Below are 14016 nucleotides of genomic sequence, written 5' to 3'. Positions count from 1 at the left end.
GGTCCCAGGGCATATGGGAATAGATAGGAATGAAAAAGCGGACGAATTAGCTAAAAAGGGCGCATCCCTTGAAGCTTGCTCCGTAGACGTCCCAATTAGATTGGGCAAGATTAAGCGAAGGCGAGAGGTGCACATGATCGACCAAGCAGGAAAGGCGTGGGTTCAAGGGCGGGGCTGTAAAGTGTCGAAGATTATGTTTAGGTCTTACAACCTTAGACTAACACAGTTGCTTCTATCATTAAAAAGAGAGGACTGTAGACTCATGACGGGTATTCTGACTGGACACTGCCTTCTGGCGTCACATGCTTTAAATTAGGCTTGGTCAGTGATAGCAGGTGCAGGAAGTGCGAGTTGGAGGAGGAAAGGATCGAGCACGTTCTGTGCTCGTGCCCTGCACTTGCCAGGCTCAGACTATTAGGAGTGATACAGCTGTCATATCTAGAAGCAGCAAGTGGCTTAAGTCCTAGGAAGCTTCTAGTATTTGCCAAGAGGACGGATGTCCTGGTTTTTGATAGGGTTTTTCAGTGTGGTCGTTAAAACAAACTTCTGGTAACACTACGGACTCAATCAGTCTATATGAGGTCCTCATGGACCGGCCAGTTCAACCTACCTACCTGGCTAAGATATGGTTACCATTGTGAATGATGACTAAGTGTGTTATCTTATCTGTCAACTGCCTGACAGGCTGTTCAATATGGCTACTTTTCAGCGTTTTGACAGCCTGTTCAATATGGCGGCGCCTATCTTCAGCGGGTGATAGAAAGAGAGACAGAATGAGACAGTGATAGTCAAATACAAATCAGGTGATCCAATCACTTTGGAATTTTATGCAGAAGATATCACACTTAGTCATCATTCACAATGACGGTTACGACCTTAGCGGCACCAATAATTGATTGCATTGAATCTCATAAGGTTGGTCGAATCAGCTGTTATAAGGTTACCGATAAAGCACCACTGTCTCCAGCTTAATAACAGCTGATTCGACCAACCTTATGGGATTCAATGTAATCGATTATTGGTGCCGCTAAGGTCGTAACCGTATCGTAGCCAACCAATTGGTTTTTGGTTTACCGTCGTAACGATAAACAGCTGATTACGTTAGGGATACGACTACAGCGATACGACATACGGCACCAATGACTCCCGCTTTAAAAATGGGATTTAACATGATTCAATCACAAGAGGTTTGCTCGACATCCACATTTTTTGACAATTGCATCCATTTTGCTCCAAAGTCAAATTGACGTCCGTTAACTGTGTTGTTTCTTTGCGAATTTTCGAAAAATATTAGTAGTAGAAATAGGAAGCAATCAGTTTACAAATACCCGATAAGTACTTATTTACCTTATGTACCTATTTTTTATAAGCTCGACTGAAGGCCGCCACCGCAACCCGGGGCCATTTTTCGGTTTTTCGTCAATATCTTTTGAACGAGGTAAAATTTTTATTTCCGCCTTCGAATTATTGTTATCGAGGTCAATATGCGTTTTTGCCACTTCTCTCGATATTTTTTGGCGCGTATTAAAAGTCGACCGTCTGTTCTATTAATTCCGTATGTTCGGAACATTCGTCTCCATTTAAGAATTTGGAGAATATTATGGAATATTATGCATATTCGGACCTCGTGAGGTAGTATCAAATGAACGTATTCCGAATATTCTAAATTAACGGTTCATCCGGAACGCTTCCAAGAATACTAATGGAAACGAGCTTTCCGAAATTTCAGAATAAAAAGGTGAGTGAATACTCCCTGCGTAGCAGGACCGCACAAAAGCTTAACTCTTCTGTCCAAGTCAAGGTAGGAATATAAAGTTCTAAGAAAATAAGCCATTTTCTTTTATTTTTGTTTTTGCCAGTTCATTGCGGCTGCTGAGTAGCGTATCACACCATGTCGGCTGCCTATTCAAAATCGTGCTATCTCAAAATATTCTTCAAAAATTTTCCAATTCAGGATTTGTCACAAAACCGCCCTATATTAGAGTTAGTTTGAAGAACGCTTCATCTCAGAATGCTTTTCATTAACTCCCTCTTATTGCAAAATACATTGAACTTACGCTCATATAGGGAGTTTTTGAAATAAATTTTGAGATAGTGCATTTTTGAATAAAATTCTAACGTACGGCATTCTTCAAACAATTTCTGAAAGAATGACCAAACCATCATAACTTTATCAATGAATTATTTACCCAAAAAATTTTGGCATTTACAAATTTATTATCACTACTAATATACTACCAAAGATACTTGTCTACTACAATTTCACTGAAGGGGATTGATTTATTCCCCGTTTTCCTTACTTCGTAAAAGCAACCCGTCCAGATTTTTCAATTTGGGAGTGTCAAAGATCTGTCATCATTGAAGAACAAACCTCCCCTGCAAAAATCGTGTGACCAAAAACGCACACAGCCATGCGAATTTTTGACAGGGGTGACGATTTGGAATGAAAAATTCTCCAAATGAAATAGCATGTTGATAAATTTAGCTTTGCCACAATGTATCCGGCTCTCTCGCACCTACTATATTCATAGGTATTGTATGGAAAAAAATTTTCAGCGAGTCCGCCATTTTCCGCGAATTGAGCTGCAGGCCTGTGCTAATTTTGGAGCATTAAATTAAATTAAAATAACTTAGCGATGTTGGGTGTAAGTGTTTGGAAAGTGAATTTAATATGTATTTATTACAAATTCTAATATTTTTCCAGAAAACAATTGTTGCATTTCGTGCACGTCTCCAACAAATGGAATCAACAACACGATACGCTTCGTTGCCTGGAAATCGAGCACAAATGGAAAACCTCAACAGCCAGGTTATCCTCTACAACAACCAGGTGCACCACGTCGTTACATGGGTCAAATGATGCCACCAACACAACCTGGAAAGGCGCCGATGCCCAGTCAACCACCCAAGCCGGGTTAACCCCCAATACCCGGGCATGTCCGGACGTCCTGGTTATAATGTATGCTAATACAACTAATATATTTAAAAATTTGCTGATGATTATTTCTGTGTTATTTTCTTTAGCAACCACCTACACCTGTTACTGGTAAATATCAACAGCCGCAACAGTATGATCAAGCCCAAGGCCGTTTAGATCCCGATCAGATGCCAAATCCGATAATAAGATAGCGCTGGTGGTGATTTTATTACTAATGAACAGGGTTTATTACCACCATTGGTGACCACAAAATATGTGGTAGAAGATCAGGGTAACTCCTCGCCACGTTACGTTAGGTATCGCTATTCGAAATTAATGTTTTGTTTGGCAATTACATTGATCTTTCTTCTTTGCAGGTCCTCTTTGTATTGCATACCTGCCACAGCTGATTTATTAAAAACAACAGCTTTGTCCATTACACTTACCGCCTAACCAATGGCACGAACGGTTGAGGTTGAATATGGGCCACCCATTGTAAATTTTGGTGAATTGGGTCCAATTAGATTTAATCGTTGCAAGACTCATATGCAATTTTTAGATGCTGGTCATCGTTACCAATGTCTTATGTGTAAAGTAACAACAGATGGTAAAAAAAATCTTTCACTTTTACTTGTTTTCATTGATCCATATTTTTTCTCAACAGTGCCAACTGTATATTTGCAACATTTGGGGCACACCGGACGGCGTGTCGATAAATATGAACATCCTGAAATTGTATTGGGTACATACATATGAGTTTTTGTGTAAAAAATGTGTGGGTACCGATAGCTCTCAAGGTAAACCTCAACTCATATCCAACATCAATGCCTCGCAATCAATTGTGGACGCTGTACGCACTACATTGGGTCCACGCAGTATGGACAAGCATATTGTTGATTCCAGTGGTAAGGCCACAAATTCAAATGATGGTGCAACCATTATGAAACTATTGGATATTGTGCATCCAGCCGTAAAACTCTAATCGACATCGCCAAATCTCAAGATGCTGAGGTAAGTTTTTTGTTATATTAGAATGTGTAGAATAAAAATGTTTCTCTTATCAGGTCGGCGATGGCACCACTTCAGTAGTACTTTAAGCAGGTGAAATCTTAAAACAAGTTAAACCATATGTTGAGGAAAGCGTGCATGCACGTATAATAATTAAAGCTAAACGTAAAGCATTATAATTATGCATGACCAAAATATGACATGGCTGTACATGTCGAAGCGCCAATCAAAGGAACAACAACGTGCTTTATTGGAAAACACGCTGCCACAGCATTGTCCTCCAAACTTATTCGTCAACAAAAAGATTTATTTTCTAAAATTGTTGTGGACGCTGTACTTTCCTTTGATGGACCCAACGTCATACAAAAGATGTAAAATTGCATTATTAACTATAGTTTTGAAATTCAAGGCTGAGCGTGATAGTTCTGAAAAGTACGTGTTGATAATGTTCAAGAGTATCAGAAAATTGTTGATGCTGAATGGCGTATTCTGTACAATGAACTAGCTAAGTAAGGCGTCAATGTTATGTTATCTAAACTAGCAATTGGTAATGTTGGTACACACTATTTTGCAGATTGTGACATGTTCTGTGCTGTTCGTGTACCGGAAGAAGATTTGAAACGTACAATGAAAGATTGTGGTGGTGATGCTTTAATTCAAGTGTTTTGGGTCAATGTGATTACTTTGAAGAACGTCAAGTAGGTGGTGAACGTTTCAACGTTTTCCAAGGTTTCATAGTGGGTTTGACATTGATTTTATTTTCATAGTTTATAATTATTTAAAGGTTGCGTTAATGCTAGAACATGTACATTGATTTTACGTGGCGGTGCCGAACAATTTTTGGAAGAAACTGAGCTTCGTTACATGATGCTATAATGATTGTGCGGCGTACAATTAAACATGATTCTGCTGTTGCTGGTAAGTCAAAATACAAATTTAAAAAAAAATGTAATCTTAGGGCCTCATTCTCTATTACGAAATGAACTTTCGTTGCGGATCAGAGACGAATCGCTAGTGTATTTGCACTATGTTAAACGATGGCAACTTATCACTTGACAATTACTTTTGCCTTCCTGTTAGTTAGAAACGTAAGGACCGAACAAAAATGATAGAGAATACCATTGCTAGACGAAATCGTTTGTAGGCGAATCGTTCGTCTGAGCTATCAACGCAATACAGAATGAAGCCTTTAAATTGTTAAGTAATATCAAAGAGGATAAATACAATAAGAGGCGCCACTCGTTATTTTTTTGGCATTTACTCGATGTATACTGAGAGGTAGTCGCTACGTTTTTTTTGGGCGAGATGTTTATAAATGTCTTCTATACATTTTCGTGGGGTATTTGTGTTTATTTTTCGACTGTATTTAATTAATTTATTTAATTCTCTTTCCAAAAATCACAGTTGCACAAGGGGCCTACACTGCATGGATAAATGCGAGACAATTAAAAATGTCCCTCTCAGAAAACATTCGGCATCAATTTTTTCAATTTCCAGCGAGATACTCGCCACAAAATAACGAGTGACGGCTCTTATTGTATTTATCCTCTTTGGTAATATAATGAAAATATTGTGTCCAACTCCCGAAGAAAAAACTATAAAATTTGTGTCAGTGAAATTATAATTATTGCTTTTGGTTGTTAGTTTTGAGGCATCGTCTTCGAGTGCCTTCTGATCGTATATGCCGGTTCTTTCGCATTCTTTTACATCCACAAAGTGCCGTTGAAGCCTTCCTCACCCTCTCCTCCACGTTGAGCTTCCATGACAGCTTACTGTCTAGGATGATTCCTAGATATTTTGTGCATGGTTTCTCCCGTAGGATCGCCCCTCCTAACTTAGGGACTTTGTACCTCTTTGTAAACAAGACCATATACAACGTTATCTGCGTAAACCATAAGTTTTGCTGGTCCCTCGTAGGATCCCCTGAGCAGTTGGTTAATGACCAGCGTCCACAGCAGAGGTGATAGCACCCCTCCCTGCGGAGTGCCCCTGTCCTCTAATTTAGTGGCCGCGTACAATCCCCATTGCGATGTAATCTTACTGCAGTTTAACATGCAGTCGATCCATCTGGGTAAGGCTGGATGTACTTTAACGTAATTAAGAACATCCATAATCGCCCATTTAGAAACACTGTTGAAAGCCCCGGCAATGTTTAAGAAGACTTCTAGAGCATATTCCTTATATTCCAGGGCTTTTTCTATGCTTATTACCACCCTATGTATGACTGACTTGCCTTTGGTGTACGCCTGTTGAGTTGTGGAGAGCAGACTATCTATCGAAGACAGTATAATCATATCTTTTGCCAACACAGGTTAGCGATCAATTACTAATCGTACATTTTTAAGTTCACCAATTACGACAACAATCTGATTCTACGACACCTTTGAATATTCTTGATCTGAAAAAAAGTAAACCTAATCTGAATTTCTACTAAGCTTTAAGTTGTAGATTATTCAAATAATTGGAGTTTTTTCTAAAGCTTAAAATTGTTTTCTATTCGCTTGGAAAAGATTTCAATTGGAAAACGAAAACCAATTAAGCGAGTTAATGTTATTATTAAAGTACTTACTTCTTTTTTATTTGAACTGTATTAATTTAAGTTACAATTTCATGTACATATATAATAAAGTATGTCGTGGTACGATTGCTGTTGGAATTAGATTTGAAACCAATCAATACTTCCGCTAAGGGTTGCAGAATTATTGCTGGAATGATTAGATTTAGAACAATAATAAGTGTGACTCAATTACTAGTCCTACATTTTTAACTTCATATTTTACTTTACTTTATTACTTTCAAATTCAATTATGACAGCAATCGGATACCACGACGCCTTTGAATATTCTTGATCTGAAAAAAAGAGTCAATCTAATCTGAATTTCTAATTAGCTTTAAGTTGTAGATTTAAATTGATTCAAATAATTGGAGTTTTTTCTAAGGCTTAAAATTTTTTTCTGTTCGCTTGGAAAATATATCAATTGGAAAACGAAAACCAATTAAACGAGTTTATTTATTATTAAAATACTTACTTTTCTTTATATCAACTGTATTAATTTAAGTTGCAATTTCATGTACATATGTATATAATAAGGTATGGCGTGATCCGATTGCTGTCGGAATTAGACTTGGAACCAATCAAAACTCCTGCTAAGGGTTGCAGAAATATTGCTTGAATGATTTGATTTAGAACAATAATAAGTGTGACTCAATTACTAGTCCTCCATTTTTAAGTTCATATTTTACTTTACTTGATTACATTCAAATTCAATTACGACAGGAATCGAATTCCAGACACATTTTAATATTCTTGATCTGAAAAAATAGTAAATCTAATCTAAATTTCCACTTAGCTTTAAGTTGTAGACTTAAATTGATTCGAATAACAAAATTTTTTATTCGAAACCATGGAAACAACCCAAATTTTACATGAACAATAACACTTCTGAATTGTCCAAATATAAATTTAGCTGCTGCAGCAATATAGCTCAAAGCAATTAATATATTTTTTATGTTATTATTAAAGTACTTATTTCTTTTTTATATTAAATGTATTAATTTAAGTTGCAATTTCATGTATATATCAGGCGCCAACATGCAAAACCAGATGAATCCATGATATGTAAAACTTAGAAAAGCACAAAAAAGCTGAAATTTTTAAAATTGTTATGAATTTTCAATAAGGGGTTTTAGATGTTGGCTAGGCGATGCAATATTGTCGCAATTTAAAATTTTTAAATACCTGGTTTTGCATCTAGGCGCCTCATATATAATATTCTTTATTTGAAAAAGAAAATTACTAAATCTAATGATATGTTTTAAATAAATGTTTATATTATATGTTATGTTTTGTTATCGTTATTTTTTGGCATTTACTCGATGTATACTGAGAGGTAGTCGCTACTTTTTTTTTGGGCGAGATGTTTATAAATGTCTTCTATACATTTTCGTGGGGTATTTGTGTTTATTTTTCGACTGTATTTAATTAATTTATTTAATTCTCTTTCCAAACTGCCACAGTTGCACAAGGGGCCTACACGGCATGGATAAATGCGAGACAATTAAAAATGTCCCTCTCAGAAAACATTCGGCATCAATTTTTTCAATTTCCAGCGAGATACTTGCCACAAAATAACGAGTGACGGCTCTTATTGTATTTATCCTCTTTGGTTTCACCAAGGTAAATAAATTAATTAAATACAGTCGAAAAATAAACACAAATACCCCACGAAAATGTATAGAAGACATTTATAAACATCTCGCCCAAAAAAAAAGTAGCGACCACCTCTCAGTATACATCGAGTAAATGCCAAAAAAATAGCGAGTGACGGCTCTTATTGTATTCTCTTTGCATGTACACAGACGCACACATTGATTCCTACGGGCTTGAGGGTTCGGTCAAACGTGCTTCGTACGACAAACGTCCGTACGTACGGCACACGTCGTTGGGTAATTGCCGCTTTATACTCAGATGTAACTGAAATATGTGTCGATGTTTCACCTCTACACTAATTCTCTGTATCACCTCTTAAAATGGTGCGTGAACACAATTCTTCGCAATTGATCCAGCCATAGCTTATACACAGACATACAACAGAGGTATGTGTCTCCGCTTTTCGGTACACCCTGTGCTGTAGCTATTTATATAACCACTGCCGCCAGATGGGTCTCCCAAGCTTTATCTTAGCGAGGATAAGCGTTTTTTACGCGCAAACGTAAACGTCACGGCGTGTAAAAAAACACGGCTAATACCTCAAAAATTATCAACGGAGTATCTCAAGGCGCATTTTGATCCCACGAATCATAATCCGGGGCATATAATTATCATTCAATTCTATTTAAAATTTATTAGCAAACGTTTTGTAAAAATTCGCTGTGTTCTATCAGCCGTCTATATAAAATTGAGAGCTTACTCTGTTAATTGATCATGAACATACTTATTTAAAGAAAATTTACATAACTTCGTTCTTGCAAAATTATTTAAATCTCTCAACATAAAGGAAAAGGTATTTAAGGCGGATTTGGGCTCCTTAAAGCACAGGAATTAACAAGGCGATTCACTCATACAATCGTATTCATGTTGAATAGTTTTTCCTAATGCATAATGTCACAGAAGTGATATCCTCAAAATGCGGACGAAGGTACAAAATTTGTTTTCATATTTTATATTTATTTATTTTTTTATTTAGTCTATGGTATTACAAAACTGATTACAAAAATATACAACTAAATATTTGTAGCATATTGATCACATTGTTGTTGCATTTGCATGTTAAATCTCTATCCGTATCTGGTTCAAGTACCATTGGAACACGAGGTCTGTTTTATTTCGACTTTAGCCCCCATTACTGATACTTAGCATAGACTTGACTTGACTTGGCGTAAACTTGGCAACTTAGCCACGATTATACTCCACTTGGCGCATAAAATCTGGCATCATAATCAGCGTTGAAATTTATTTTTAAATAAATGTCAATTTGTATGACAAAATGTCAAAATGAAATGGAAACAAACAAATGGCATCTCAAAATGTAAACGTCACTTAGAACTTACATAGAACATCAAAATTCAACAGACTTCTAAGTCAAGTTAAGTTTTGAGTAATCAGTAACATGCAATGTTCATTTAACAGAACTGTAAGTGACAGTTCGCAAGCCAAGTCAAGTCTATGCTAAGCATCAGTAATGGAGCCTTTTGACTACTGGGGGTCAATTCCCTAAAGCTAAGGCCACATTGAGCTGCACTACACTGCGCTGCAAAATATTCTTCGCATGTATTCTTATGGAACAACTCACATCTAGTGGCAGCAGCACTGCGCGGCGCGGCCATGGGCGGCAATGTTGATCAAAGGTACGCGCACATTACGCTGCGCGACACGTAGCAGCAGCGGCGCCTCACAGAGCGACATATTTTGGCAATTCACATTAAGGTACGCGCACATTACGCTGCGCGACACGTAGCGGCAGTGGCGCCTCACAGAGCGACATATTTTGGTAATTCACATTAAGCGGCAATCGAGCGACACATTGCGGCAAAAGTTTGTGTTTATTTTTGTTTGCAAAATGGACAACACAGTTTTTGAAGCTGTAATTATTTCATTTTTGTGCGAAGAAGAGGAAAGGAAAAGAAAAAGATCGCGGATATGGGTCCACGACATCTCATCCTCAAGATATGAGGAAGGAGAGTTCCATACTTTTTTGCCCAGATTGAAAAAAGATGGTGCAAAATTCTTTGCATGTATTCTTATGTGGTAATTCACACCTAGCGGCAGCAGCACTGCGCGACACTTCCCACCGCGGCTTTTTTGCCTAGTTGATCAAAATTGCTGCGCTCTGCCGGGTCGCGCAGTGCTGCTGACGCTAGGTGTGAATTGCCTCATAAGAATACATGCAAAGAATATTTTGTAGTGCAGTGCAGTGCTGCATAGTGCAGCTTAATGTGGCCTTACCTTTAAGCGGCAATCGAGCGACACATTGCAGCAAAAGTTTGTGTTTATTTTTGTTTGCAAAATGGACGACACAGTTTTTGAAGTTGTAATTATTTCATTTCTGTGCGATGAAGAGGAAAGGAAAAGAAAAAGGTCGTGGCTATGGGTCCAAGACATCTCATCCTCAAGGTATGAGGAAGGAGAGTTCCACAGTCTTTTGCCCAGATTGAAAAAAGATGGTGCAAAATTCTTTGCATGTATTCTTATGTGGTAATTCATACCTAGCGGCAGCAGCACTGCGCGAGACTTCCCAACGCGGCTTTTTTGCCTAGTTGATCAAAATTGCTGCGCTCTGCCGGGTCGCGCAGTGCTGCTGACGCTAGGTGTGAATTGCCTCATAAGAATACATGCAAAGAATATTTTGTAGCGCAGTGCAGTGCTGCGTAGTGCAGCCTAATGTGGCCTTAACTCAAATAGGCAAACAAGTGAAGCGCCGCCTCCGCTACATGTCGCACCGCTTAGTGTGCACGCATTTTAACTGTGAAAAACTGTAAAATGTACACTCAGTGAAAACTCATTTGCACACACAATTTACACGTTAAATTTTCATGCGATTCTGTAAATTATTGTGCACATTGTTTTGCTGAATGAGCGATGAATGTAAAAGTCTTATGTCAGTGAGAAAATATTCATCAAACGCCATGAAAACAAAAAAGTCATTCTGCAACAGTGCGTATAAGTTTTGAATGTCACAACAGAGTACACTGGCTGCCAAAAAAACTCACGAAGTTTTTATCAGTTAGTTTTTTTGTTCACAGTTCTCCTTTACAGAATCAGAATTTCAAAGTTTACATAATTTCTTGTGTACACTTTAAAACTCACAGTTAGCGAATAGGGCCCCTGGCCTATGCATTTGGCATAGGGCCATATAACGAAACTTGAAACAAAAATGGATTTATAATTTTAAGGCCTAGTTTTCAGTTGAAGATTAAACTACAGATAAAATTGACCCGAGTGAAACCCTGCCACTTTGGCCGCTTAAGCTCAGATAAGCAGTATGTTATCGAACAAAGTGGCAAGGTCAACTTTAAGTGGAGTTTAAACTAACACTGAAATGCCCTGCATTAATATATCCTAGAAAAGAAGCAACACTGTGCGGTATACAAATTCCGTGTGACAATTCTTTCGTGTCAATTTTTTGCTGAATATTTTGGGTTGGTCGTCGTTGTCATAGTGTAGCGCCGAATGATTGAAAAATTGAAAAAGTCGATACGATTGGTAGTCAAAAATGTTGTCGTTGAGACCAAAAATGCGACTCTAGACCTGAGATTTCCATCAGGTGAGCGAGGCTGTTTGTAGTTTTGACGTTTATCGCTTAGTGAACACACTTGTATAGGTACACAATGGTCGTTGTTGCTAGTTCTTAAAACGTTCAAAAAATGTTAAATTTGTATGAAAAGGATAAATAATAAGGAAAAACAAAATGTTGCCCATGTGCATTTACATAGAACATATTTAAATAATCGAAATCATTTATGGTTGGTGTAGAGATTAACCAAAAATATTTAATATTACGAAGGTGCAATATTTCTAAGAATTCGAGTATATACACATAATCAACGCATGACTAGCATTTAGGGGAATATTTTGAATAAGGTGCCACGATTTTCCAACTTTTTTTTGCGAGGGTGGCGGGGGTCCTAAAAATTACAAAATTATCCGCAACTCTAGGAAACTCTTAGTTTATGAAATATAAGCTTTTTAATTTCCAAATTTACCAAAATTTCAACTTAAGTCCTGCACTTAAAATTCGGGTCGTACATGTCGATAGCGATTCTCAAAAGACGCGTATTTGCGTCAAGATTCAGAATCCGAAAGCAGAAACTATATTTTTTATCTCCTTTAAAAGTTATTCGCGGAAAACACGTCGATACTATTGACGCTTTTTTCGTTGTTGCAATTAAACAAACGAAAACATATGAAGGTTGTGAATAGTGTTGCCAGCTCCGCAACAATATCTTTTTATCTTGGTAGAACATTATAAGGTGGTGGCACGTCGACATAAATGCAAACAAACACACTATCAATGTATTTTGTTTGTTAATTCTGTGAATAATTCGAAATTCATGTATTTAATTGGAACATGTGCAGAATACATACATTTGTCAAAAAAAAAAAATAAATAAAAAATCGGACTTTATAGAAATTTTTATGCTGATTCCAACGGCGTAGAACACCTTTCTGCATAGGCGGCCTTCGGCCGCGCTTATAAAAAATAACCCTGGGCTACGCCATGCCAAGTCCGGGTGTGTGGTATAATCATGGCTTCCGCCACGATGATGTCCTTCTGCGTAATACACCCTTCTGCGCAGCACCCCAAATAATATTAGACTACAAATTATTAAAAGTGTTTTCCAAAAACAAAATACATTAATAGTGTATGTTTGTTTGGATTTATGTCGACGTGCCACCACCTTATAATGTTCTACCAACATAAAAAGATATTGTTGCGGAGCTGGCAACACTATTCACCACCATTTGTTTTCGTTTGTTTAATTGCAACAACGAAAAAAGCGACAATAGTATCGACGTGTTTTCCGCGAATAACTTTTAAACGAGACAAAAAAATATAGTTTCTGCTTTCGGATTCTAAATCTGGACGCAAATACGCGTCTTTTGTTAGCGCTATCGACATGTGCGACCCGAATTTTAAGTGCAGGACTTAAGTTGAAATTTAGTAAATCTGCGGAAGATAATTTTGTGATTTTTAGGACCCCCTCTACCCCTACAAATCAACAAAAGTTTGAAAATCGTGCACCTTATATAAAATCCAACCCAGCATTTATAAGCCAAAATAGGAATTAATTTAAAGGAACTTTACCACCAAAAAAGTCCCATCATTAAAGGCTGTTCGAAGAATATATATTTCATTTATTACATACACCGATGAATACTCTTTCTACCAGCGGAACAGCAACTGCTGCCACTCCCTCATCAGATGAAGCAGGTGGTGGTGGTGGTGGAGGAGATGCAGATGCAAGTTCAAGACGTCAAGCCACAAGAGTATTTAAGAAAAGTTCATCTAATGGTAAGATCACCGTGTACCTGGGGAAACGTGATTTCGTCGACCACATTTCACATGTTGATCCTATCGACGGGGTAGTTTTCATCGATCCCGAATATGTAAAAGATCGCAAGGTGTTTGGGCAAGTACTTGCCGCTTTCAGATATGGACGTGAGGATTTGGACGTGCTTGGTCTGACATTTCGTAAAGACTTGTATTTAGCGCATGAGCAAATATATCCGCCACAACAAACTGAACGGCCATTAACGAGATTACAAGAGCGGCTTGTTAAAAAATTAGGACCCAATGCGTATCCATTTTATTTTGAAGTTCCTCCTTATTGTCCAGCTTCTGTGTCACTACAACCCGCGCCTGGCGATACGGGTAAATCTTGTGGCGTTGACTATGAGTTAAAAGCCTTTGTTGGTAAGTATAATTAACAGTAACCAATAGCTACATTGTAAAAAAAATAATGCACAAGTATATTAAAAAAAAATACTATTTGAAGCCTGAGAATCAGATTCACTTGGGCAAATCATAAGAGTGTCATATTCGTGTAAAATTTTCAGTTGTTTCCATGGATTCAAATATATAATTTGATTA

General features: G+C 37.5%; 1 protein-coding gene and 1 pseudogene across 4 annotated transcripts in view; both read left to right on the top strand.

The window, feature by feature from the left end:
* The first annotated feature begins 3373 nt into the window (after positions 1 to 3373).
* Positions 3374 to 9152, top strand: LOC137249835 (T-complex protein 1 subunit eta-like; annotated as a pseudogene).
* Positions 9153 to 11755: 2603 nt separating this feature from the next.
* krz (beta-arrestin protein kurtz) overlaps positions 11756 to 14016 on the top strand; it is a 46944-nt gene continuing 44683 nt past the window's right edge. Inside the window, exons 1-2 of one of the 4 annotated variants that reach the window (XM_067760385.1) lie at positions 11756 to 11887; positions 13208 to 13839. In XM_067760385.1, the coding sequence (XP_067616486.1) occupies positions 13296 to 13839 (544 nt within the window). In that variant the 5' untranslated portion in view covers positions 11756 to 11887; positions 13208 to 13295. Of the gene's footprint in view, positions 11888 to 11912; positions 12006 to 13188; positions 13840 to 14016 lie in introns of those variants that run through there. The other 3 variants (XM_067760384.1, XM_067760383.1, XM_067760386.1) reach the window with 3 other exon arrangements.

The sequence above is a fragment of the Eurosta solidaginis genome, chromosome 1, assembly GCF_040869045.1.
Source record: "Eurosta solidaginis isolate ZX-2024a chromosome 1, ASM4086904v1, whole genome shotgun sequence".
NCBI classification, from domain to species: Eukaryota; Metazoa; Arthropoda; class Insecta; order Diptera; family Tephritidae; genus Eurosta; species Eurosta solidaginis.
The sequence above is the reverse complement of the archived record's forward strand: the minus strand, read 5'-3'. Positions and strand labels throughout refer to the sequence as shown.